This window comes from Taurulus bubalis, assembly GCF_910589615.1.
Source record: "Taurulus bubalis genome assembly, chromosome: 11".
NCBI lineage: Eukaryota > Metazoa > Chordata > Actinopteri > Perciformes > Cottidae > Taurulus > Taurulus bubalis.
In genome coordinates this window covers 25,764,589-25,790,195 of record NC_136599.1, presented here as the reverse complement: position 1 = coordinate 25,790,195, position 25,607 = coordinate 25,764,589, and the positions used below count along the sequence as shown (strand labels likewise).

At 44.6% G+C, this 25,607-nt stretch overlaps 1 protein-coding gene across 1 annotated transcript in view; it reads right to left on the bottom strand.

Annotated features, from left to right (window-relative positions):
* Positions 1-1,796: 1,796 nt before the first annotated feature.
* The window catches only part of plch2a (phospholipase C, eta 2a), a gene marked incomplete at both ends in the record, with an annotated part of 170,964 nt that continues 147,153 nt past the window's right edge, over positions 1,797-25,607 (bottom strand). The window contains 12 exons of the mRNA XM_079226116.1: positions 1,797-3,457; positions 6,602-6,983; positions 10,658-10,737; positions 15,632-15,778; positions 17,856-17,940; positions 18,290-18,414; positions 19,128-19,235; positions 19,932-20,114; positions 20,535-20,623; positions 20,912-21,012; positions 22,385-22,483; positions 23,601-23,756. Coding sequence (XP_079082242.1) covers positions 1,797-3,457; positions 6,602-6,983; positions 10,658-10,737; positions 15,632-15,778; positions 17,856-17,940; positions 18,290-18,414; positions 19,128-19,235; positions 19,932-20,114; positions 20,535-20,623; positions 20,912-21,012; positions 22,385-22,483; positions 23,601-23,756 — 3,216 coding nt within the window. The remainder of the gene's footprint in view (positions 3,458-6,601; positions 6,984-10,657; positions 10,738-15,631; positions 15,779-17,855; positions 17,941-18,289; positions 18,415-19,127; positions 19,236-19,931; positions 20,115-20,534; positions 20,624-20,911; positions 21,013-22,384; positions 22,484-23,600; positions 23,757-25,607) is intronic.

The following is a 25,607-nucleotide window of genomic DNA, read 5'->3' as shown; positions in this document are numbered from 1 at the left end:
GTTTTCTCGGAATCCTAATGAAGCTGTCTTTTGTGTTTGTGTGCTGGCTGGAGCAGAGTATGCGGCGCTCAAATGAGCGTGTCTAACAGAGCTGCGGAGGAGGCCTGGCAGTGGCTGCCAATCAGCTTTCTCCTCCTAAAAAAAATAAAAAAAAGCTTCTTTTTTTTTTCACAGACTAGAACATGGACAAACCTTTCAGAGGCAAAGCCGTGTCCCGAGAGAGTAACCAGGCTTGGTTTTCACAGGAAGCTGAGACCAACACATTTTTATGAGCTTTCTCAAAAATATATTAATCCATTACTATTCTTATCCTTACATTAGGTTTCACTGGATAGTTGGTGTCCCACAGCGTGCATTCCTTTTCAAAAGTGTTTAAAACACTGACTTTTAGAATATTGTATGGCTGGGTTTTATTCCACATACCACATTCTAGCGTCCAAGACAGTTTATGTAAATAGGTTGGAATTAAAAAAATTGTCTCAACCTTGGGTGGCACTGAAAATATGTTTTCTCTATTAACAACGGTTGAGCTTGTTGTCTGTTGTGCAGCATGGAGTCTTTGTTCTGGAACATTCTCCCTTCCTGCAGGGGGTCGTTTTGTTTCTTTCTTTTTGCCAAAGCGGTTCAGAGAGGTGATGGCTGGTAAACACAGACCCAAGCGGAGTCCAAATTAGAGCAGCAAGCGGACCTTGTCAAATGTCAGCTCGCATGAGGCTCAGTCCCACTGGCTTGCTAATGACTGGTTTTCATCTCTGAACTGAGACAGCTGCTGGTAGACTCACTGTAAAGAAACTAAATGAGTGGAGAAGCCTTCAGTAATATTCATTTGAGATTTATTCAGGTCATAATTACACATTGTCCCTAACATTTTGCACAAACAACTGGCACGGCAGTGCAAACGATACAGCAGGTCGACAGATAAACGTGCTTCGATACAGATCATTCTCATCTTGTATTAGTACCACGGGCCAATGGGAGCGCAGCGCCGCCATCGGAGAATCCGGGAAAAAAAAGTTTGGGATATTAACAAATCTTCATATAAAAAAGGTCTTTGTAAAATGAAATAAAAGCACATCCTCAGGATAAACATTACAGTGCATTAAAGACATGCAGCCAACTAAAAAGGGCTAAACTCGGTATGGAGTAGTCTACCACTGCTTTGAAGTACATGATCTCAGTGACATGCCACCAACTGGGCAGCAAAATATTGGCAGTTCGGTAAAATTATCGGCAAAGACAGGAGACAAGACTCAGCTTCTAGCAACTGTCAAACAAACGTCAATATGATACCATGCCAGCATTTTCTAAATATTGCTAGTGGACGATGGGCTGGCAATAAAGCCTTGACATGAAGTATCTGTCAGCTCAGTTAAAACCATTACAGTTCAAGTAGATCCATTGCTACTGTATGCTCATGTAAAAAATAAAAAGATGAGTAGTCAACATACACAGCTATATAAAAACTCCTGGTATCTTTCACTAAATACATTCTGGCAATTCTCTAACATTTGGTGCAAACAGATGGCAGAGCTGCAGTAGTTGCTTTTAGTAGACAACGGCGCGGGTTAAAAAATGGATCTTGCGCAACCTCAAGCTGAAGAAGTGATTGTTCATGGATCATTAACTCAATGGAGCTCAGGTTTCTGCGAGATGTGGAAATAGTCGGAGAAATTCTGCAAGATACGCAACTTAAAAAAAAGAAATAAAAAGAGAGAAAATATTTCTAATTGAGAAAAAAACGGAGCGTATTCCAAGTTTAGCTGTGTCTCACACTCAGTTCCAAGTCAACCAGTTCTTTAGAGTTTGAGCATGAAAAATACTTCACTGTTTTCTGGGTCTGGGGGTGGCTGGGACTGTCTAGGGGAGGGGGCTCCAAGGGGGGTGAGCTGACTCAGCAGGTCCAGGCTGGAGCAGGGACTCTGGGCCACGCAGCAGGCGCCTTCGGGGTTCCCCCGCTCCTCGATGGGGCTCACGCCGCTTCCGCTGCCGAGGATACCAGTGAGGCTGAAGCTTGCACTTCTGCCCTGGACCAGGCCCTGGAGCCTCTGCCTCTCCTGGGCCTTCTTGGCCCTGTTTGCAATGTAGCGCACCCTGCTTTGGCTCCTCGAGGAGGTCCTTCGCACCAGGTTCTCATCGACAAACTCCTCCTGAGACTCTCCGGGCCTGTTTTCCGGGGCAAAGTCGCTGGCGGTCAGTGGCTCCACATCAGTCAGCTTCCGTAGCTGCTCTGTGAGGTCGCTGGGCGGCCGAGACTTCCGCAGGCCGCCCCTGCGGAGCTGGTCCCTGGCCGGCCTAACGATGAAGCTGCGGCTGATGCTGTGGTACTTACTGTCAAAGTTACAGGAAATGTCATCGGAGGTCAGGTCCCCGAGGCTTTTGGACATGGAGGCGGTAGCCGGCGGGGTTGTGGGCGTGGGAGACGGCCTGCTAGCTGACGACTGCTTGAGCCCCTCCATGTAGAGCCGACTCCAGGTGTGCCTCCTTTGAGTCAGTCTGCTGGGTGAGTCCACGGGCGCTTCCTGGGAAGGCTGCAGGGGGCGGGGTTTAAGCTCATCCTTGGGGCAGTCTCCTTGCTGAAGATTGGGGTTTGACTTGCTCTTGCTGACTCGGACGGCCTCGTAGGAGACCAGCGCTGAGCGACGGCACGTGACCCAGTGAGGGTCGCAGGCGCTGCTGGCTGTGGGCAGAGTGGTGAAGCTCTTCCTGGCCAGGTTGGGCAGGGACAGGTCGATGACTGTGTCGCTGGACGAGATGCTGGAGGAGGAAGACATGCTGTCTCGGTGGCTGTCCGGCTCCAGCTTGCTCCACAGGCGGTCGTTCACGGTAGCGTCCGTGCAGACCTCCGGCGAGGCTGACTGGTCATGCCCAGTTGAGGCTACAGCCACCCGAACATGGCCCTCACTTTTCATTCTCCTTACTGGTACGCGTGATGGCTGATTGTTAAACAGGGCTCTCCTGGCCTGGACTGTCGGAGCACCAGGAACTGCGGGGGCTCCAGGGGACACTGCTGCTGCAGCAGGAGCCTCCAGCCCGCGGTCAGACTTTACCTCTGCTGAATCGGTTTTCTTTTCGATCAGAGTTTCTTGGTTTTCCCTCTGGTTTGGCGTGTGGGCCATGAATGACTCGGTGCCTCGGTGGGGCTGGAGGTCTTGACCGTACTGTGCCGGTGCCGTTTGGTCAGCAGGGTTTGTCGAAGGGGGAGACGCGGTTCTGGAACGGTCAGGAGGTTTCTTAGGGCTTCCGCTCGCCTTGATTGGACTGTGCACCGCCCCGTTTGAAGGAACGGCCAATGGGGAGTCTGCATTTATTGCTGTGCATGGAGAGTGCAGTGGTGATGATGAGGAGTGACGTGAAGACAGGCAGCCTTCTGGGCTGGAGACAGAACGGATGACACAAGGGTTTCTGGCGGCGTCAGAGTTCAGTGGAAGAGGAGCTGGCCTCTGCACACTGGAACAATCTGTGGAAATACAGACAAAGAAAATGGCTCACTGGCAATGTCCTTGGTGGTCCCTAAAAGCCTTCTGGTTGTCAACATTGATAACTGTATGTGCTCGAAAAGTAGGCACGCGCTGATATAAACCATTAATTCGGTTACTTATTAAAGGTAATATCTGCAAGAAGTGACCAATTCACATGAGGCGTAACATAATTCGCTGTTCTGTGGTGAGCTACATTTGATGTGTAAGGCTACTGCTACTTGTGGAGGTCCCGCTACTATAAAACTGGAGGTGTTGACAGTGTCAGGGTTTGACTCATTCACTGACGTATTGTTAAACAAAACCTGATGATCGAGAATGGCGAATTTTTAGGAGTTAGAATACTGCGAAGGGCTACGTTTAAATGTTAATTCCACTTTATTACAACTTGCATCTCATTCTTACAGCGTTGTGTAGTCAAGTGTAAGTAGCAATGTGTGCAATTTGGTCTCATGTCTCTCGTAAAAGACATTTAGATCTTAATGAAACTTTCTGAATATTTAAATTGCAACTAGAAACTTTGACCATCAGGAGGCAGGTCTGTTAACTGTAATGGATGTTTACAGCTGACTGTTTTGGGGAATTTACAATTAGTCTTTATTAAAATAAACCAAAATAAACCCTCAGACACGAGCGACAACACAGTGAAAAGTGATGGATTCTGTGAAGGTCCCCGTCTAGACCCACACCCCTATTTAATGATGTGACCAGACAATCTGGCATGGTGCTCTCACTACTCCCACTCATGCCATTTTGAGTTTTGCAATTTCAAGAACATGAACAAAAAGAGAAGAATCGAGACAGGAAGCAGGCTGGTGAGACAGAGACTGACGGGTGAAGTGGAGGATGCATCGGATGCTTTTAAGGCTGCATGCATTCAGCGGTTTACCTGGTTCTGGTCATCCCCTCAATTCTGCACTAGTAACAGAGAGAGCGTGCAAAAGGGACAGAGAGGAAAGAAGGAGTTTAGCAAAACTGGAAAGAAGAGGAGGTGAGGCAAGGAAACAGCTTACAGGACAGATAAAGCAAACAAGAGATGTTATCACAAATCAATCTCCCAAATCGACTTGAGGAAAAATAGCATTTGTTTTATAACTAAAAGAAACATAAGGTAAAAGTGCTATGATTATTTATCACATGACTTACTAACATGTACATCTGGCAACATTATATGAATAACGGATGTCAGCATACATCAGATACCGTAAAGAGACCAGAAAACTGAAATTCCCTAAACGCACTTGGGTTTCTGAAGAAAAAACACTGATGGCCGTCACATGACACAAGGAAAGAGGCTGAAGGTGGGTTTGGGTAGTGCAGCTGGTGTTTGGAAAGAAGTGGACTCCACTGAAATATTTCATGTGAGGGAGGAAGAGGGGGGATTTCCCCTGGATGCAGCACAGATGTCAGTGCCTTGTGAATACCAGCGCTCAGCCAGATGTTTTAGGTCATGTCTTCCAAACACTGTCCATTTCAAGACGTCATGATACTTGATAGATTGTTAGAGGCTGCGGTTTGTGATGGGACTGCAGTCTATTGAACTGCATTCATTTAGCTTCCCCTTATGAAGACACAAAATATTAGTATCAGCTTTCATAAGTGTGATGTTCATGAAAGTGAATTGTGAAAGTTTGGTCACAGATACATGCATTTGATTGTACGTCATCTTTTCGTATCACTTCTGGTTGCAATGAATCCACTTCTTACATACAGTCTGTGGTGCAAACCAGTAAGGAGTTTACAGAGAACCTTTATAACTAACATAGCCAAGGACCAGTCTGTAGCTATCATTATGTGTCATTATTAAGCAGCCTGTATGAAACAATTTGTAACATTGCTGCAACGCTCAAATTAATTCGGTTAAATTAGGAGCAGTTAACTACGTTATTAATTTAAGGTTAAAAACTCACCACTTCTCTCATCTGGGAAGCATGCGGGCCGCATCACAGTAACAGTATTTTAAGGCATAGAGAAAAACATTTGGAAATATGAATCAGTGATGAGGTTGAGGTTAAAGCTACAAAAGTCAGAATTAAACATTAATAAGGAAAATAAATAACTGGGAGTATAGACTGTTTCTCAAACTATCAGGGAGATGTGGGATGACTTCTTACTTATAGGAAACACAGCAGGATCTTGCTACCAAACATTCATGGTCTTGGCATGTATGAGGTGAACTGGAAGTCTACTGGACATAAAAGGCCCTCTACAGCCGCTATGCAGCAGCTACGGGGTTAACTACTAATGCTGCCTCACAAACATCTTACCGGCGAAGAACATTGGAGACTTATGGCGCAACTCTTCCATTTTCTGGGCAAACAGGGCGTTCATCTCGCGCTGCAGGGTTCCTACAGCCCTCTTGCGGCTGTCCAGGACAGAGCGTGGAGGCAGCACAGGAGGCAACTCCAAGCTGCTCAGACTGCCAAAGCTGTCACAGCTGCTGCCGTCACTGAGCAAGAGACCTTCATTCTCATTACCGTTTGGGAACGGGGCCAACGATGGGCCACAGACAGTGCCGTAGTTGGGCGGGGTTGCCTGTTGCCATCGAAGGCTGGTCCTGCAGTCTGGGGTGAGGCTCTGCGCCGGTGTTACGGTGTTGGGGGAGCATCTTCGGGGAACGCTGCAGGATCGGGCCCTACTCTGTGACGCGACGGGCCGAAGTCGGATGTGCTGGGCTCCCAGAGTTTGCCTGGCTTTGGCTCTAGGGAAGGGGATAGGTCGGAGGATAGCCTTGGGCGAGTACTGAAACTGGGCCTCTGTGCATGACTTGGGAAGGGCAGGTGACGGCTGTGACTCGGTCTGGGTAGCATGCTGTTGGGGCTCGGCCACAGGCTCTGGCTGAACTGGCCTCTTGGGCGAGAAGGGGAGGTTACTTCTCTCCCCATCTGCCATTTTGAGCTCGCATCCCTGACTTTCCTTAACCTGACCCTTCCTTTCGGCCTCTGGACTCTCCTTGGAGCCGATCACACACGTGATACAGTTGGAGGACATCCCTACCCTGCCTGAGCTACTAAGTGCGACGCGGGCAAACACCCCTGGCTTCGCGTCCAGCGGGCCGTGAAAGCGGAGCCGACGTTTCAGAGGGTCACTCGTGGGTCTTCGCTGATCAAGAAGAGGGCTCTTACCTTTACCCTCCTCAGGGTGAAAAGCCCCATTGGCGTCAGGACGGTCCCAGGGGCCCTTGGCTTGGTGGGATGCCAGCGATTCCCTGTTGCGGTTTTGTGGTGGTGTGGGCTGGTGAGAGGCGGCAGCAGAGGCCTTGTCCCTGTCCTCCGACTCTCGTCCTTCACTGGCGCCCTCTGAGCTGTAGTCTTTGGTGTCGATGGCAATCTCTGGGAAGCCCTTCTTGATTTTGGGCTGTCCTTTGGTGGGTGCGCTGGCAGTGCGGCGCAGGAGGTGGGCACCGAACGGGTGCTTACGGCTGTGCTGCGCAGCAGCATGGCTGTCCAGGGAAGACTGCTTTGGGTTTCTGTGAAACAGCCCTTTTATGCCGGTGACTGCTCTGGCCTGACAAAAACACAACAGAACATCACTGTCAAACACAAAATGGATCATAACAAACCAAAAGCAGTAAGTCACAGAGACATGAACATGTTGCCATAATGCAGGTGGCACTGGTCCGCACTGCATTATTGCAATTATACATGGGCAGGTTTTGTATTGTGATCATGCTCAAAATCAATGTCATCAATACACATTTACCAAAGAAATTCCCTGTAAAAACACGTGTGAATGATCACTCAGTCTATAACATGATCATTCAGCTGTAATCCATGCAGCTGTATTCTTTGAATTCCACTGGGATTCAAAGTGTAACCCTGTCACTTTCAGCACTTCTACATCTGTAGACAGCAGCTGTAGTCCCATAGTATGTCACAATCAAATGCATGAAGCTGCCTGGCAAAGTTAAAGCTACAGTGGCTACAACTACTGCTGTGTGGAGGCACTGGAAATCTCTTCTCCAATCTCAACCACAGTAAACTATTTACATGTGGGTTTGTTTTTCAACATCCAAAAATCTGAATATTGAAGATGCTATAATCACATAGACTCTCTGAAAATAGTGGCTTTTACATGGAAGGAAGAATACAGATTCCTGTGAACCAAAATAAAGAGGTGACTGAAAAATGACCAGTATTAAGGCTGGCCTTCAAACTGTAATGTTCAGATGACAACAGACCTCAAGAATGAATAAGACTGCATGGATGTTTGCTGTGCCTCTAGGTGCTGCATGGTAATGCTCAAACATCACAAAGACTGGGGCAGAATGGATGACAGTGATGAGGACAATCAGACAATGACATCAATGATTGTGAAACTTACGTTGATGAGACAATATTGCACAATGTCACTGGACCACCCAAAAGAAATGTCAAACCAAATGGAGCTCTAGTGGGACAAGGCATCATATTATGTTACCCAAAACCTTTGCTATTATTAAAAGTTTCAAACAACGTGAAAGAAGTAGATCCAAATAGTCCAACTGTGGTGAACCACTATCAACGTGAAAGCATCAGCACAGACAAAAAGACAAACTTAGAAATCAAATGTTGGAAACGTTGGCTCAACTGAACACAACAATTATTGAACTACCAGGAGACTCAATATATAACGTGATAATGCCAACAAGCCTAAAACATGTTCCAAACTATTTTTTTGTGCAATCTACCAAAGGTTAAGATATTGGATTCTGGATTTACGTGTTTGACTGACAGACGGGCCTCTTTATGGAGAGCCACGATCCTTGAGATGCAAAAGGGTCGGAACAGCACTACATCCCAGCTACAGTGGATGTTAAAGAATTTGATTCTATGGAATACAACCCACGCAACATTACAAAAATATTTCATTTAAAAAAAAAAAAGACTGAAAGCTTGTGGTTGCAGCTACAATCCAAATTCACAATCTCACCTGGTTGAGTCAAGACAACAAGGTGACTGACTAATGCCTGGCTCTGCAAGTCCACAGTGTGGGCAGCGGAGGGCCAAGTCAGTCATCCGACAATAAACCACTGCTAAGAAGAATGTTAAAAAACAAGGGTGGAGCAAACAAGAGGTATAAATGTCCTCAAAGCGCTGGAACGTAATACCACTGCAGGGCAGCACAGAGGAAAAAAAACTAAGTTAAGTGGAAAATAATGCTCTCTGCAAAAATACCAGGAGTTAGAAAGAGGCCCTGCAGCCTGGTAGATTTCCTGGCTCACACCTCTCTCGCCTCTGTTCAACTCTAACTGTGTAGGCTGATGACTTTGGATCTACTTGGAGGGGCCAGTGAAGATGCAGGCGGGTCAGGCCGTCATAACTCATGCGAGGCATGAGTTGGCCTTATTGTTTTTAATGCTTGCAGTCAGCTGACAAGAGGGGGCTGTGTGTGTGTGTGTGTGTGTGGTGGTGGGGAGGGAGGGGGGGGGCATGTGGGTCATGCAAGATGCCGACTGGGTCTCACTACACCTGGGTTTTGAGCGGCAGCTTCAGGGCTCCTAAAAATGTCCTGCTTCTAAATGGAGCGTTTGGAAATAGAGGGGTCCACTGAAATCACAAACAGACACAGGGAGAGAGCGGAAATCAGAGAAAGGGGAGGATGAGGGAGAGAACAAAATGGGAGGGGGGGCAAGAGAGAAATCACAACTGAGAGAGAGAGGAAGTTCAAAGTAAGGACAATGTGAACAACAGAGTGTCCATTTACAATGTGGTTGGAGGAGACGGCTGAGACTAAAGTAAAGAGTCAATGGGAAATAAAACCAAAGCGTGTGTGGTGATAGCGACGGCTGCATTATAAATGACCCAAGAATAACATTTTGAAACAGAAATAATACATCTGTGGCTGCACCATTTCTATTTTGCTGAGAAATTGTTTCTGCAGAAATGTATTCTCAGTACCGTAAGTGTTCCAGTTCATCCCAGGGGTGCTGGTCGGGTCAAGTCTAAAATAAATGTATTTCTCTCTGGAGCACAGGGATCACGGATTGTGTTAAAATGTTGCACGACAATTTCTCATTTGGATTTATGGTTGATACATTTTACGCCAGCGACAATGTCTGACTTTAATAAATTCCCTTTTGTTTGTTTTTTTTTCAAGAATGTTGTCCAGCTGTGTCGCTTTTAAGCCAACCAGACAAGAAAGCAGCAAATTAATTTGAAAAGGTTTCAATTCAGAGTCGCTGTGTCATCTGGTCGACCTTCAGAAAGACCATCCATCAAACTAGTTTTGATCAGCTGATAAAAATCGATGTCCGATTGATCGGCCGTAGCATACTTACTTTATACAAAGACTTTTTTTGTTTTAATAATACAAAGCCCTGAGCAGTATTAGGATTTATTTGGGGAAATGGTCACCATCATTCCTGCTGGTCCATTAATAGCCCTGCAGCCAATGACCTGGCAATATCTGACAAGGTTGTTGGCCAAAAACCTCATGGATTTGCTTTGTTTTAATATTCATATCTAACCCTGCTGCATTAATTCACTGCTCTATGCTCTATCACTTTCTCTGGATATAAAATACACTTTATTGAAATTGAAAGCTGTAGGAGATATATCAGGGTTTTATAGAACATGCTGCTGTTTGTGTTCAGGAGCTGAGAGGGATTACAGAAGATATGTGGGAAGATAGCTGAAAAAAAGAAGAAGATGTAACCGAACCAGGGGACCATTTATCCCCTCATCCTCTATCCAAATTTTAGGCCATCATCACCACTTCCATTGTGCCTTAACTGCAAAAATAAATACATTGTTTTTGCTCCACAAACACACAAGAAATCTGTTGTGTTTGAAATGCAGAACATGTTGAGAATTGATCATGAACTGGACCCAGCATCTGTCTCCTTGCTCGACGCACACTTCCAATGAACGTTTTGGAAATTGTCTTAACGTCCTGACATTCTGTGCAAGCGAAAATATATTACTGTCCTGGATTCCCATGTGGATTGTCATTTGAATAATGTCAAATAATCTGCCATTTCAACTATGAAGTATATGACAACTAAAAAACAACTTCTTGAAGTGTCTTATCAAAAATGTTCATGTTGTGTGTTTCAACAACATATTATTGGATATTCAAAAGAATATTAAAAGAAAAATCAGCTGGGCACTAATTAATAGGCTGTTACTGTATTATAATTTTAAAGCAAAGGGAACACGTTTTTCCACATGATTTCAGCGAGCTTCCTCCGTAGTACCTACCTTACCAGTGATGTCATTCACAGCTACGTGAACAAAGATGGAAGCCTCCTCCATACCTTCCAAGTACACATGGCGATAACCTACACACACACACACACACACACACACACACACACACAGTTATAGATAAACACCTGCTGTACCAATCAGCATTAAAAATAAGCTCCTCACTAGCACCGTCTATCAGATCATTTTATCAGAACCGCTAAAAAAACTGAATATGTATATTTTCCGCATGCATCAGTTTGTGTATGAATTAAGGATGTCCGAATACAGGGTTTTTTAAGATTAGAGTCCTTTAATATCTACCAATATGAGTCTGAGCTACTACATAAACCAACCTATACGTCACAGCTGCCAACAGCATATTTTAATTGAAACACCTGTCCAATGATCTTGAGATGTGGATTGGGACACATCTCTAGCATGGATTAAACAGTCACGATACAACTCATTTAAATAATGAGTACTAGACATGTAGGTGACTATATTTTTAAATTGTTAGACAGAGCCAGGCCAGCAGTCTGCATCTAGTCTTTATGCTAAGCTAGGCTAATCAAATCACTACTACAGCTCTGTACTTCACACAGACATGAGATGGATTTATCTTCTCATGTTATTCTCCGAAAGTATACAAACTGAATATGAACAAACTCCCCTTTCTCTTTAAAGAAAAACATAGTGACAAAAAAACAAACATTTGTTTTTCTAAAACCTTAAACAGAAACATAGGTTTCAACTATCAACTTTAATGAATAGAGTTTGAGGGTAGGCTTTTTGTGATTAGCTCGTTTAGCCTTTAAGTTGCCAGACTCGAACGAGTGCAGATGTCCCCTTCTTAGTCAAGCAGTCGGCGAGCTGTTCCTCAGAGGCTGACCACATGATCTGCTGGACGGTCCCAGAGTGGACCAGCTCCTTGATACTGCTGATTTCGAGGCGGAGTCTCTTTCATCCAAAAAAACCCCATCCATTCTCTCCCATAAGCATGACCAGGTGTCCGCCTTGAGTGTCTCCATCTGGAAGGTTTCCCATCGAGGAATCACTAAACACCACTAGTTTCAGCGAGCTGTCTTTTCCCAAGTGCTGAAACCTCAAGGTCACCTCTTCTGATTTCAGTTTCCTAACCCGTTTGTTTGCACTGTATAGAGTCTGAACAGTAGCACGCTTTGTACTTGATAGGATAGATATGTCGCACATTATGTCGGGTCTACTCTGCCTTGCTACCCACAATATTTGGCCAATCTTCGACTTTAACATGTCAGTTTCAGTCTGTTAGAGGAGCCACAGGAATGGTTTGGAGATTCTTGATGTAAATCCTTTGTTGCACTTGTATCTCATCTTCCAAAGCGTGAACCTCCATTCCAATGTAGCTGAAGGTGTTGTGCTCTTCACGTCCAACTGGAAAAGAAACTTTCAAGTGAGGAATGACTGGAGAATGTTTTTTAACCTCCCCAGATGAAGTCAACCCAGGACAAGCAAGGAGTCCCATCACGTTGCAGGAGTCATCCAGCCAGTAGAACACTGCTGGATCAACTTGTGACACAGTAGCTCCCAGTTGCTGCATGGTGTCTTTCACTCTGTTGTACCAATACAGAGAAGCATCTGCTAGGCCATAAACACACTTTTAACTTCCAAAGAATTCCTTTGCTCTGAGCTTCTTGGGGGGACGAATATAGACATTTCGGGTCAACTCTTTGCCTTGTAAAAAGGCTGCTTTAATGTCCATAGAGTTAAGCTGCCATTTCTATTGACATCACTGCCATAATCATTTTTAGAGACTGAGGCACATGTAGGAGAGTCTTTTGGGAGCTCCTGGGTGTTCCTTTCTTCAAAGCCTCTTGCAACTAATCTAGCTTTCGGTGCAACACCATCAGGTGTCTCCTTGAGTGTGCACACTCACCTCGTAGAGATGCATTTCTGGCCTTCATCTTTTACCTCTTCAAACGCATCATTCTTTTTCCAGTTGCTGAGTTCATTGTGTTTGGTAGACATGAATGCATCATCATTCACAATAAGTATGTCTTCTTCAGGATGGCTAGCACATAATTCAACATGCTCAGGTGTGAGCATTGAGTACAATTGTGTACTCGTCCTAAAATCAACAGAACTGGTAGTGCCAATAATTTCCTCAGGCTCAATGTACTCCAAATTATACCAGTATTTGTATGTTCCAGTGGCTTTTCCTGCCCTGCTGAGGATTTTTCCAGTGTGTGTTTGGCCACTTCCACTATCTGTGTATGTGACTACCTGTCCAGTTTTCAGACTTAGGTCTTCACAGGTTGTGGTTGAGTTGTTCTGTGATGCGTCAGATGGAACATGACTACCTCCTTCTGGCTGTCTTGGTGTGTGAGAGGGTTCGCTGTTATCCTCAACATTTGTAGGCGTCTCCTCCTCACTTTCGTTTTCAGTGTCATAGTTATTCTCATTACAGCCAGGTTCTGTTAATGTGGTATTAAAGTCAGGTTTTGGTAATGTGGTAGGATGTTCAGTCGCCTCCAGCTGAATGTCCCTTTCTCCCAGCACTGCTTGTGGGTTTTCTACTTTTCGAAGCCTGGAGTGATGTACGCGAACGTAAGTGCCTCCATGCCTCACAAATATCACCACACCATCTTTTGCCGATGACCACACCTGGACCTTTCCATTCTGTACAATCCACCCGTTTGAAGTAGACTTTGTCTCCTGTTTCGTATTGGTCATCAATGGGCCGCAGTTGTTTACGAAGGGCTCTTTGGATCCTTTCAGAGCACTCGGCTTCTGTAAACGCTCTTCTTGCAGTATGTAATGTTGTGATATGCTGGCCTATCCATTATTAGTACCTTCCAGAGCTGGTGGCTTATTAGTGAGAACTGAAGGCAGATTTGGGTTCTGTCCAAATACCAGCTGGCAGGGACTGTAGCCATGCACGTTGTGTATGGAGTTCTTTGCCATCAGGGCCCAGTCGAGGGCCATCCTCCAGTCACAGCCATTGTCCCTCTTCACTTTCAACAGGATTTCAGTGGGTTTGATTATGCCTTTCCAAAAGCCCATTGCTCCATGGGCTGTAAGCTGTTGTTTTTACTTCAATGTTGAAGCTTTCAGCCATGTCCCTCATATCTTTGTTGTTGAATTCTCCCCCATTGTCACTGAACAGTCTGCTTGGAGGACCATGAACACTTATCCAGCAATGTACAAAGTGCTTTACAATCTCCCTGGGTTTCTTGGTGGTGTCGATGCTCCCTGCACTGAAGCATGTGAAGTGGTCAACTGCATGCAGATACCACACTCCCGGCTCTAGCTCATGCAAGTCCACAGCGACAGTTTCATTGTAGGTTGAGGCCATGGGCAAACCCACCGCTGGCTTTGGCTCGCTATATCTAATGCATGTCTCACAGTTTTGTACAACGTCCTTAAGGATTGTGGTGCATTCAGCATCAGCATTACCTGAGCAGGCCAGTAGTTGTTTCAGTCTGTCAACAGAGGCATGTTCAAATTGCTTGTGTAGTTTAACCAGAACTTTCTGTTTTTCTTTTCTTGTCATGTTTTCTGTCACAGTGAGAATGTCATCCTCATTCTGGAGCTCATGTTCTTCTGTGTTACTCTCATCTCTAATGTTCACACAATAGTGTCCTGAAGAAGTTAGTTCATGTTTCACTGGTTGTTTAAACATTGTGGCTTTGTCATTTTCAACGTCTAAAACGGCACCTGCTCTTTTCAGTGACGTTTTGCTTAAAAGCAATGGGATATCTACTGGAACTACTTCTGTTTCAATTTGACATCTAGTCTGTCCTAGCATGGCTGGGATTTTTACTTTCTTTATAGAATGAACAACTCTCCCATCACCAAACTTGAATGCTCTTACACTCTGCGTCCCCCATTTTCAATAACTCACGTTGTGTTAGTCCACTCATGTAATGATCAAGCCATTTTTCTCCACACAGTCCTAGTGCAAGCTGTGTCAATTACAGCTGATCCTAGAGACTCCACCATGAATATCTGTCAGTCAACGATTCTTTTGATTTAGAGTAATGTTGCATTCTTCAACATCTGTCACCTTCTCATCTTCTGTCAATTTTGCATGTTCATTTTTGTGAGGACAATCTTTTGCCCAGTGATATGTGCTTTGGCAGACTGCACGTCTTGTCCTTCTTCCATATCTGTCGAGTGGATTCGTCCCTTGAACAGCCGTATGGTTTTGTGGGCTTGACCTGCCATTACTTTCACGCTTGCCTGTAAACCGTGTAGTAGGCAGAGTCGCCAGCTCCCACACTCACACGGAGGTCATTAGCTCCCTCTTGTGGAGAGTTATCGCCAAAGATTCTCTTCAAGACGTTCAAATCCGCTGCGGTGATTTCTAGCGCACTATCCCTCGCTCTTCCCGTCAGCGATAAAGCAACCGCCAAGGCCTGCTTCTTCTCCTCCAGGTCCGTCACCAGCCTCCAAACTTCATTTTTCCAGCTCTCGTAGGACTTCTTCTCGTCAAACTGCGGCGGAGTTTTGTAATTTCCAGCCGCCATCCTCTGCTACCATGTTAATTCAATGAATCCAGTGACGACGGTAGATGTTTAAAGCTTTACTTGAAGCAACAACAACGGTTACATGACATCTGTTCCTCTAGAACCAAACTGAACTTGCGCACTAAACTGAATACTTAACGGTTCCAAAATATTGGAGTGTTCGGTAAATAAACTCAGCTGAAGTCGATCTGTATGGTGCGCCAAACAGAATCATTCAAGGGTTTCTCATGTTGGACTCGTGTTGCGCCAATCAATTTTTAAATAGATCATTTGGATCAAGCTGCATCATCTAAATCCTTTTAGACACCGTCAACAATGTGCCATACCTGACTTTTAACCTCCATCATACCATGTTCATTCTGTTACTTTCAACAAATAGAATTTCAATGTCTGTGGAAATCACAACCCCTCAACGTGAGAAACAACATTTAAAAAGAACCCATCACTTCCATCTCAAAGCAGGTGCTGCACTGTGTCTTACCTGGAATCATGCTGTTGAAGGCGATGGTGCGCTGGCCGATGAAGTCCTGGCCGATGGGGTCATGATCCCACACGAGGAAGCGCACCAGGGCGAGCTCCGGCATGTGGACCGTGAACACCAGAGTCTCCTCCCACATCGGGTTGAACCCTACGGGGTCCGCCCGAGAGACGGCAGGATGGGGAAGGGAAGGGGAAAAGACAGAAAGAAAGATTAAGAGAGACAGCAGGAGGACGAGTGTGACCAATTTGAAGAAGAGAGAAGTTAGGCAGGTAAACAGAGAGGGAGGGAAAAACAGATGGAGACAGAGGACAGAGAGGGCGGACGGTCCAGGAGAGTCAGAGAGCGAGCTCAGCACTCATCAATTATTCAGGAGGGGTGTGTGTGTGTGTGTGTGTGTGTGTGTGTGTGTGTGTGTGAGCAGACTGCTGCCTGTGCACGTCTCCTCGTGCTGAGCTCATCAATTATAGATCACAACCCATACAGACAGAGAAGGTCACATTCAACCTTTGCATTGCTGAAGTCAGCGCATACATTCATTAATGTCACATGTCGAAGGCAAAACACAACAAACCACAGCTCTCCTCATAAAAAACACCAGGACATCATGTGTGTCTCAGTTGACAGAAAACACAAGTATCCACAACACACTGGAGAGATTCCACTGAAATGACTTGGGGTCTTTTTGCTCTACAAAGAGTAACTTGTTAAAGAGTAACTTGACTCCGGGCAGAGAAGAAGTGTTTCGCTGCCCTCCTGGGTTCACCGCTTTAAGCTTTAAGCTTGTTTAACACCCCGCCGCTGTGGTCAGAAAAGGGTTCGGTAATGGAAAACCCTTTCCACATCTGAAAGGATTCTCGGGATCATCTCTGATTTAAGGCTTCAAGAGCTTGCCATATTCTGTTGCACCTGTTACCAACTGGGATTCCTGCTTGCTGAGAGCCCAGAGAAACGGCCCACTCCTCCCCTCCTCAGCAACCTCCCGCTCCTCCCCTCCTCAGCAACCTCCCGCTCCTCCCCTGCTCAGCAACCTCCCACTCCTCCCCTGCTCAGCAACCTCCCGCTCCTCCCCTGCTCAGCAACCTCCCGCTCCTCCCCTCCTCAGCAACCTCCCACTCCTCCCCTCCTCAGCAACCTCCCACTCCTCCCCTCCTCAGCAACCTCCCACTCCTCCCCTCCTCAGCAACCTCCCACTCCTCCCCTCCTCAGCAACCTCCCACTCCTCCTCAGCAACCTCCCACTCCTCCTCAGCAACCTCCCACTCCTCCTCAGCAACCTCCCACTCCTCCCCTCCTCCCCAACCTCCCACTCCTCCCCTCCTCAGCAACCTCCCACTCCTCCTCAGCAACCTCCCACTCCTCCCCTCCTCAGCAACCTCCCCTTGGCCGTGCAACGGGACCTTTTCTTTTTATTGGGGGCTGATGCTATTGGTTACTAGGGGAGAGAAGCGTGAGGTCATATGTAGGAGCGATAGTCATGATTTCCACTGGCTAAACTGGTGGTACATGGATGGCAGCAGAGCCTTCGTGTTCACCCTCTGATGACAAAATGTACGACACATGGACCCTCGCAGGCGCCCAAAGTACAACTTTTGCTCAAGTTATCATTCATTTAATGGTCTCCTATGTTTCCACAGGTTATCTCGCCGAGACCCTTCGCTGCTTCATCTGGTTATCATCATCATCATTTTCCCTTTTCAAAGGGAATTGAATGAGTTAAATTCTGTTATTATGTATGAATACTGACTATTTTTTAGTTCTACGTCATGGATGTCACCTGGCTAGCGGACCCTAGCATCGCAGTGAGCACGTTTGGTGAGAAATGACATTATACCATATATCTTTATGGCTGCAAGGAAGAAGAGCTCAATTCAACTCAAAAACAGCAGCTGATGGAAGGAACAAAGTCTAAGAGAAACAAATAACTAGCTTTATTTTGAACCCTGATTAAGGTCAGACGTTTGTTATGAGAAAGCAGACATCTCTCACTGTTGGTGCAGAAGCAGCCTGGTATGATAAAAGCAGCCTTAAAGAAGCTCACCAGGCCCCTGATAACGCATTATTTGTCATGAACACAAGAACTGAATGGAACGATGCATTTCCTCTGCATTGGTATTCATTTACTGGAGTTTGAGGTATTCTTAAGGTAACGGGCCGACTTGATGACAAAGTATCTGAAGTTCATCTGGATGGATGAACCAGACTAATTCACCTCTCCATCAACTCACCATTATCATCCACCACTCTGGTCTGCTCCTTGCAGCAGTCCACGTGGAGGCCGAGGACCTCCACCTCCACGAAGGGATCAATGATCTGACACAAAGACATCACAGTGTTGAGTAATTGCTTCATAGAATAGAACAGATCTGTATTCTCAAACAGGGGGAACATTTGTCTTCAGCTCCCTAAACACAAGAAACAACATAAAAAGCAGACAAGCAGTTAGACAGACAAGGTCTTATTGAACATCCTAACAGTTCATGTCTGTGGCTTAAAGCCATGCTTCACTTTGTACAACGCAGAGTGCATTCAATATGTTTTACACATAGACACACAACTAGTCAACCAAAATACTTAACATGCATGACACAGCACATCACTTACTGGCATGTATCTCGTCTTACTGGATGTTTAATTACAGTTGTAGGCGTGCGAGTCCTACCTCTCCTCTGTCTCCGAGCATAGAGTCTTTGGGTTTGGGCAGCTGCTGTCCACTGATGATCTTCAGCACCAGCTGCTTCTTCATCTGACCCGGCAGAGGCTCGTCAAGGCTGGGGTTAAAGGCACCTGCAGTGGGACGAAAGGAGGCACAAGGTTTATTTGTGATCCTTTACTCGCAAATAACCAATAACACTGCCAATGGTAATCATGTTCAGGATGCTTTCACACCTAACTGTACTTACTGTACTGTACTTTCTGATAACCCCCCTACCACCGATGTTCACACCAGTCATCTGGGAGCAAATCTAACCAGAACTATACCGATCAGAGGCTTTAAAGGAGCTGCATACACTTCTGCAGGTCACTCAAATGTAATCACCCCACGTTAAAAAAACATGACAGGATTACAATCCCCAAACCTGTTCATTTAGAGAGTCAAGTGTCAGTCTGTATGTCTTCATGACTCTTGGCTGGTTTGTAAAACGTCAGTGTGAACAGGAACTGGACCAGAGCTAAATGCTGCATAATTTCCCCCCTTGGTCCAGACCAGATGAACTCAACTGCAGGTGTGAAGGCATCCTTAAAGTACATGTTTCCCTGAAATTTTACATTTGCAAAATATATTTATTGAGGCAGCTTTTTTTAATATAATAATGGAGGTTATAAATTAGATTAGTTGCAAACTGCAAAGTAAATATCTACTAGCGATATGGTGGAAATATTACAACATTAATAATGATTAAGAAGACAAACTTAAAGTATTCCTGAGGTCTATGTTAAAAACAAACCCATATGTCTGACTGAAACGATGTGAATACATAAGTATTTCATATGCTGACCGTCACACATGCAGGCCGGCTTCAGGATGTAGCCACAGTTGCCGTTGCTGTAGAATTTGGCTCTGTTGAGCTGGAGGACCCGGCCCTCTGACTGATAGTTGAGTGCGACTGAAATCAAAGCAGTTCACATCATTATTGTCATTATCGTCAGCAGCCTGACAATTACTTTAAAGCCACAGTGGGTCACTTTCATAAAAACAACTGTCATATTTGCTATATCCTGACAGACAATCTGTGAAACAATCTGGTTCCCCTGCCTCCGTTTAGTGCTCCTAACGCCATTTTAAGGTTCCACTGCAAGGAAAAAGAGGACCAATCAGAGCCGAGGAGTCTAACGAAGCTGCCAATCACTGCTGGTGAAGCTGGTGAGCGACGCCTCAGATGCTCTCAGAAACATATTGTAGGAACTGTTTAGCTGTACAATCAGAAAGTCCATGACCAAAACCAAACTCTGAAAACCTCCGACGAGAGAAAAAAAGGGCGATTGACAGCTGCGTCTCCTCGGCTCTGATTGGGCGTTTTTCCTTCAGGCGCAGTTAAATCTTCCAAATATCATTAGGAGCAATAAAAGGAGGGAGAGAAACCAGACTTCTTTTTTTGTTTTTACAGACTACCCTTCTGTTAAGATAAAGTGACGGTTTGAGCAATATGACAATATGTTATTCCTATAAAAGTAACAAGCTGCAGCTTTAATGCGCTGACAAACAGCTGCTGCGGGAGGAGAAAAACACTGCAGCTGAAAACGAGGGATGAGTCTTTACAAATCATGAATGAAGGAGCGGCATTAATAACTGCAGCTCGTACCAAGCTGGCAGCCGGCGCTCCAGAAGGGCTGGGGGTTGAAGTTGGAGGAGTCCACGCGGTAGGACGACGGGTAGATGCGGGAGAGCTGCCGCTGGTTGAAGCGGATGAAGGACGCCGCTTTCTGCTGCATCACCTGGTGGGCTTTGGTCTCGCTGAGCGACGACACCTGCCAGCTGCAGCTGGCTGCCGGGGGGCAACACACACACACACACACACACACACACACACACACGCAGAGCTTTTGAGGACAAAGTTGAATTTTAAGGAATATTTGAGTGGCGTAGTTACAAGAGGGATCCCAAACAAATCCTTTGCATTTGATTGGACAGGGCGGGTGTAGCTAGTTGCCACTGAAAGTTGCAGATCTTACGCAAGCAGACGTCATATTTTGTTCGAATGGATTTTCATATTTAATACAAAGAACTTGGTGCACAATCTGACCGGGGATGCGATCTGGAGGGTTTAAAAGGCCTTTTTCATTTCATGTCCACCTTTAATCAAAATGATGTCTCAGGACACTTGGTAGGTACACGCCCCCACCACATCCTCCACAGCTAACCCACATGCTAACTCGGGCAGTATGAGGCTAGCAGAACGGCTCACCTTGTGCCTCGACGTCATCGAGACCCACAGAGCGCGTGTATTTGACCAAATCAGACAGAGCTCTGGATAACTTCATGGTCTTCTTCTTTCTGTCGGGTCAACAAGGGTCAAGGGTTACAGGAGTGAACACAGTCTGTCCTACTGTAACATAATAAAGTAGGACAGTGCTTATTCATACTTTAGACATGACAGAATTTAAAGATTTACAGTAATGTCACATTTATTTTTGTTGCATTCCAATCCTGAAATGTTCAGAAGGTCTGTCCATCATATTCATATGATAATATGTCTAATCATTTCTATTATCTATAGAAGACGACGACACACTCATGTGCCTGAATAAGACTGCATACTAGTGGTGTGTGTGTGTTGCATACTTGCTGTGGTGCAAAGGGGCACGGGAGGCGCTACTTGTACTCTCTTGGTCCGTGTCCGTGTCTTCAAAGCTCGACGTCTTCTTCAGCTTGGATGTCTTTTTCTGCACCGGACAGAGTTATTAACGCGTGAGAGACCACAGAATAATGGAGATGATTGTGATGGTACAATTCAATTAAAATATGCCCTGGATGCTCTTGAAATGCTGTACAGACGGACATCAGCAAGACTCAATATGATAAACATTTTGATCTTTTATCGCAGGGCAAGGGAGGAGGCGCTTCATGACACAAACGTTTAACAATATTTAGATCATTGGCAGGTGAAAAGCTTGAAAAATGGAAACACAGCCATACATCATGAACACCATTAGGCTGCTAAGATCTTCAATGGCAGGTGTGGTTCATTCTAAACCTCAGGGTGATGAAACATCAAAGAACTGCTAACGATTAGCAACTAAAATAAAATAAATAAAGTACATAGAGGGCACAAAGAAAGAAAATATATATTGTATTTACAAACATTGTATCAGATTTATCATTCCATATGTCAGCGTCTACATTACATGTACAGACATGTAGTCTTTTTCATTTTGATTAATCTGTGCGTCAGGGTCTAGAAAATGAACACATTAATAGGGAGCGCCATCGTGATGCAACCGCCAAGTGTGATTTTACTTCTTGGACTACGAACATGTGAGACACAGAGCACACGTCCCCCGAGCTCGGCCCCACAACAAGTTTTCATAGAGAATGACGCCCACAAAAGGTCCAGAACACAGCAAAATGAGAAAAGTTCACTTGAATGAGACATTTTCTGCCTTTCAGAACCATCTATTTGTTCTAAAAAAAACAACAATACAAATACCTGTACAATTACCGGGCAAATACTTTGTTGTCCATGGTTATCTGACCATTATCTGGATTTGTACACATCTTGTTGGATGCTGTGGATGGACCCTTGGACATTTCAGTGGAACCGCATTCTTCCTGTACTTAGTAGGTTCATGGGGTTTGATTCAATTCAGTTTATTTTGTATAGCCCAACATCACAAATACAAGTTTGCCTCGGAGGGCTTTACAATCTGTACACATGCCATCCTGTCCCGGGACCTCACATCGGATCAGGAAAAACTCCCCCAATAAAGATAGTAAAAACCCTTTCACAGGGAAGAAACCTGAGGGAGAGCAACAGAGGAGGATCCCTCTCCCCGGATGGACAGAAGCAATAGATGTCATGTGACCAGAATGAATAACGTAACAGAGTTACAGCACATTCCATGAATGTGACAGAAATTATTCAGAAATTGATCAGGTTTCACGCTACTTAAATCTAGCCAATTTTATTGTTAGATGCAACGAGTTACATGACAACATCATCCAGAGAGAAGATGCGATGGTCGCTGCTCTAAGGACAAACCACTTTGGATCAGCAGAGGGACATTGGGTCGATGTACAGGCAGTAAAAAGACCAACCTTGCGTTTAGAGAAGCTCCCCATGAAGGTGCGTCCTGTACGCTTGTTGCTGCTGGGATTGCCCTCGTCCGCTGTGTCCGTCCCGTCCTCACTCTTACCCTGCTGGCAGAGGAGAAACTGGGTTTTGTTCTGAAACGTTTTAGACATTTGAGATTGCATCACGGATTAGCTCTTCCTCCATCGATGATGGTATGTTTGGTATGGTATGCTTCACTGACTGTTGCTACCGAGTGAGTAAAAGTGAGTAAAAAAAAGCAACAACCTGGTGACCCATTTTTGTAATGTAGTTTTCTGTCCTGTGTTTATGACTCCAGAACATGTTGAGGATAATCTTTTCAAGTTCCTCAATATAACTCAACTATTACACGTTTTCTTCCAGGTTATTCGTAAGTTCTGTAAATTAGTGCCATAAAGAACATGGGCTCTTCGTGGTGCGCTTCAGCCTCTTGTGACCAACATTTGTATAACAGCAACACACACCTTATGAACAAAAAAAAGTCACCCACCAAAACTTTTCAACTTGTTTCACAGAGAAGCAACTTATGAAATGGATCCTGCATAAAACAAGGTCAGAAAACAATCTCCAGATTTGTCATGTCATGTGTACAGTTACACGTCTGCTGTGGAATCCTACTCACGCGCTGCAGAAGGAGAACGTCATTTTAGATCTCTGCATCGCTCTGAATTGGTTTTTCTCACTTGCCTTTCCCTAATTCCCTTTGATCTACAGTTAGATTCAAATAAATGAGGAACACCGTCTTTGCTTCATCACTCAACATATAAAAACAAAAAGATGCGTAAGTGTATGTGAAAGATTATATTTCAGTGTGAAATAAGTATTTTCCAAGCTAACAGGCCGAGTATTGGAAGTGTGGGAGAACTGATTTGGTGAGAAACATTTCATTAGGCGCCACATTTATTGGGGAAAGTCCCACACTCAGTGCTCTAATTCACAGCTCAAACAGCCCCATCATAACATCAGAAAACGTGCTAAACTTCAAAGATATCTAGATGTCCATCTGTATTAGAAGTTAGTCCTAATAAAACGTTTTTTAAGGTCAAACAGCGTAAGAACTTTATTCTTTATGTCATTTAAATCAAAAGAGTAAGAAGACTGCCATCAGTTTCTCGGCTCATATGTATATTCATAAATATTGAAGCAACAGTTTGGATGTTGGTTCAGCGTGCGTGGTATTCAGAAGCATGTCATGCTCACCTTGGAGCCGGTTTTGTCCGCGGGCTTCCCGGCAGGAGGGAGGGCCGCGATGGTGAAGCTGTCCGGGTCCTCTCGGTCTCGGATCTTGGACTCCTTCATCAGGTTGTCCAGCTTTTTCTTGGACATGTTCTCCACCTGCTTCCTGTTGGCTGACGTCTGGAGGAGGGGGGAACAGTTACACAGAGAATTATGGTTATGATATATGATCATACGTGACACACGACTATTCCAGTCTGCTAAGAGTTATTGCACATTTTACAGGCTTTTCTCTCCTGTGTTCATGACTTAACAGGTGAAAGACACCTTACCTAGTTCCTTAAAAATATACCAAAATAGGTATTAGGAAACCACTTACAGTGCGATCTAAACAGCACTAAAAGCGTTCATGTTTTCTTCAGGTTTAATATTTCTAATACAATGTATTATTGCTAATACAATATGTGCTCTTACAAGCTGCACATATTGTATTAGCTCGATGTAAAAATTGTTGGCAATACATGTCCCTTTAAACACCCGTAACCGGTGCTAATCTGCTGTTAGTTTCAGCAAGTGAAAAATATTTTTATATATATATATATAAAATGATATATAATATATGAATAACATAACATCTGGTCAAACTTTTTTTTCCTCCACCCGTTTCATAGATGATATAAATATGAAACTTTATTTCCCCCATTAAGTCATAAACACAGGAGAGAAAACTATTTAGATCAGACTTGAAGACGGATGTCATGAATTGATTTTTCACTTCCGAACATTTGTGTGCTCCACAACTGAAGAGGCTTTTTACAACGAGTATGTAACATTTGATAATCTTAAAATGCTCACAGAAGGTCATAGGTTTGGGCAATTTGAAATCGAGAGCAGAGACTAGGGAGGAACTTCAACTTCTATCTTTCTCTCTGCTCTTTTTTTATTCTTACTGTACGTTAGGTACTTGACACAACAATTCTATAAATTATTACTTTCTATCTATTAATAAGTCCTGAAGTCATAATGCAATATTGCCAAACATCCGGTTGCCTTATTTTCTCAAATGTGAGAATGTACTACTTCTCTCTGTATTCGTTTAAACAAAAGAAAAGGTATTTTAAGATGTCTTTATGGACTCTGATGAGATTGTGATGGACATCTTTTTCTATTTCCCGATAGTCGTAACGAATAACTGAAAAATAAATTATTAAAAGGTAAATGGATTACGAAACAATTTATTGAAGCTGGCCAGAATATTTCAGTGCCTTTAAAGTAAAGAATACAGAAAATGTGCAAAACCCTCAGTCACACTGGAAATGACAGAGATGCATTGTGCACATCACAAAAGGTCAAACAGACACGCTTGTATAATCTAGGTGAACCAATGAGTCGCCTGGCTTTATCAGAGGTACTATCCTGTAGAACATAAGTCTGGATGATGATCGCTCTGGTCTGACTAGAAGAAGAAGAAAAACTAATCATGCAGGATCCAACCAGAACTCACATTTCACGATGACGCAATGCATCATGTGACATGAGGGGAACCTCCCCGGTTGGTTGATGGATGGACCTTTTTAGCAATGTAAGCATTTCAACAAGTGAGGGCATGGCAGAGAATGATGGCGGTGGGACACACACACACACACACACACATTATAAAGATGAAGTATGTGCTTATTGAGAGATCAACGCTCAATGCCTCGCTGGCAATAATATGCACATACTCATTTCAGCCACAAGGTGGCAGAGTGTCTCCATAAACTACTTCAGTCCACAGGCAACATGCTGAAGACTTTAAGTACTCAGTGCAGATGTGTCAAAATGGAACAATATTGCGATGTTCTTATGAAAGCACGTGGTCCAGTCGTTGCTGTCCGTCTGATAAAATGGACATGATGCAGCGGAATTATTTATTATAGAACCGATAAACATTACATTTAATCTGAGCTGAGTGCTTTGTTCCGCACAGTATCCTGTGCATTTGAGTTTCAGATCTTTTTCCACCCAAACATACATACAACTTGGGAAGAC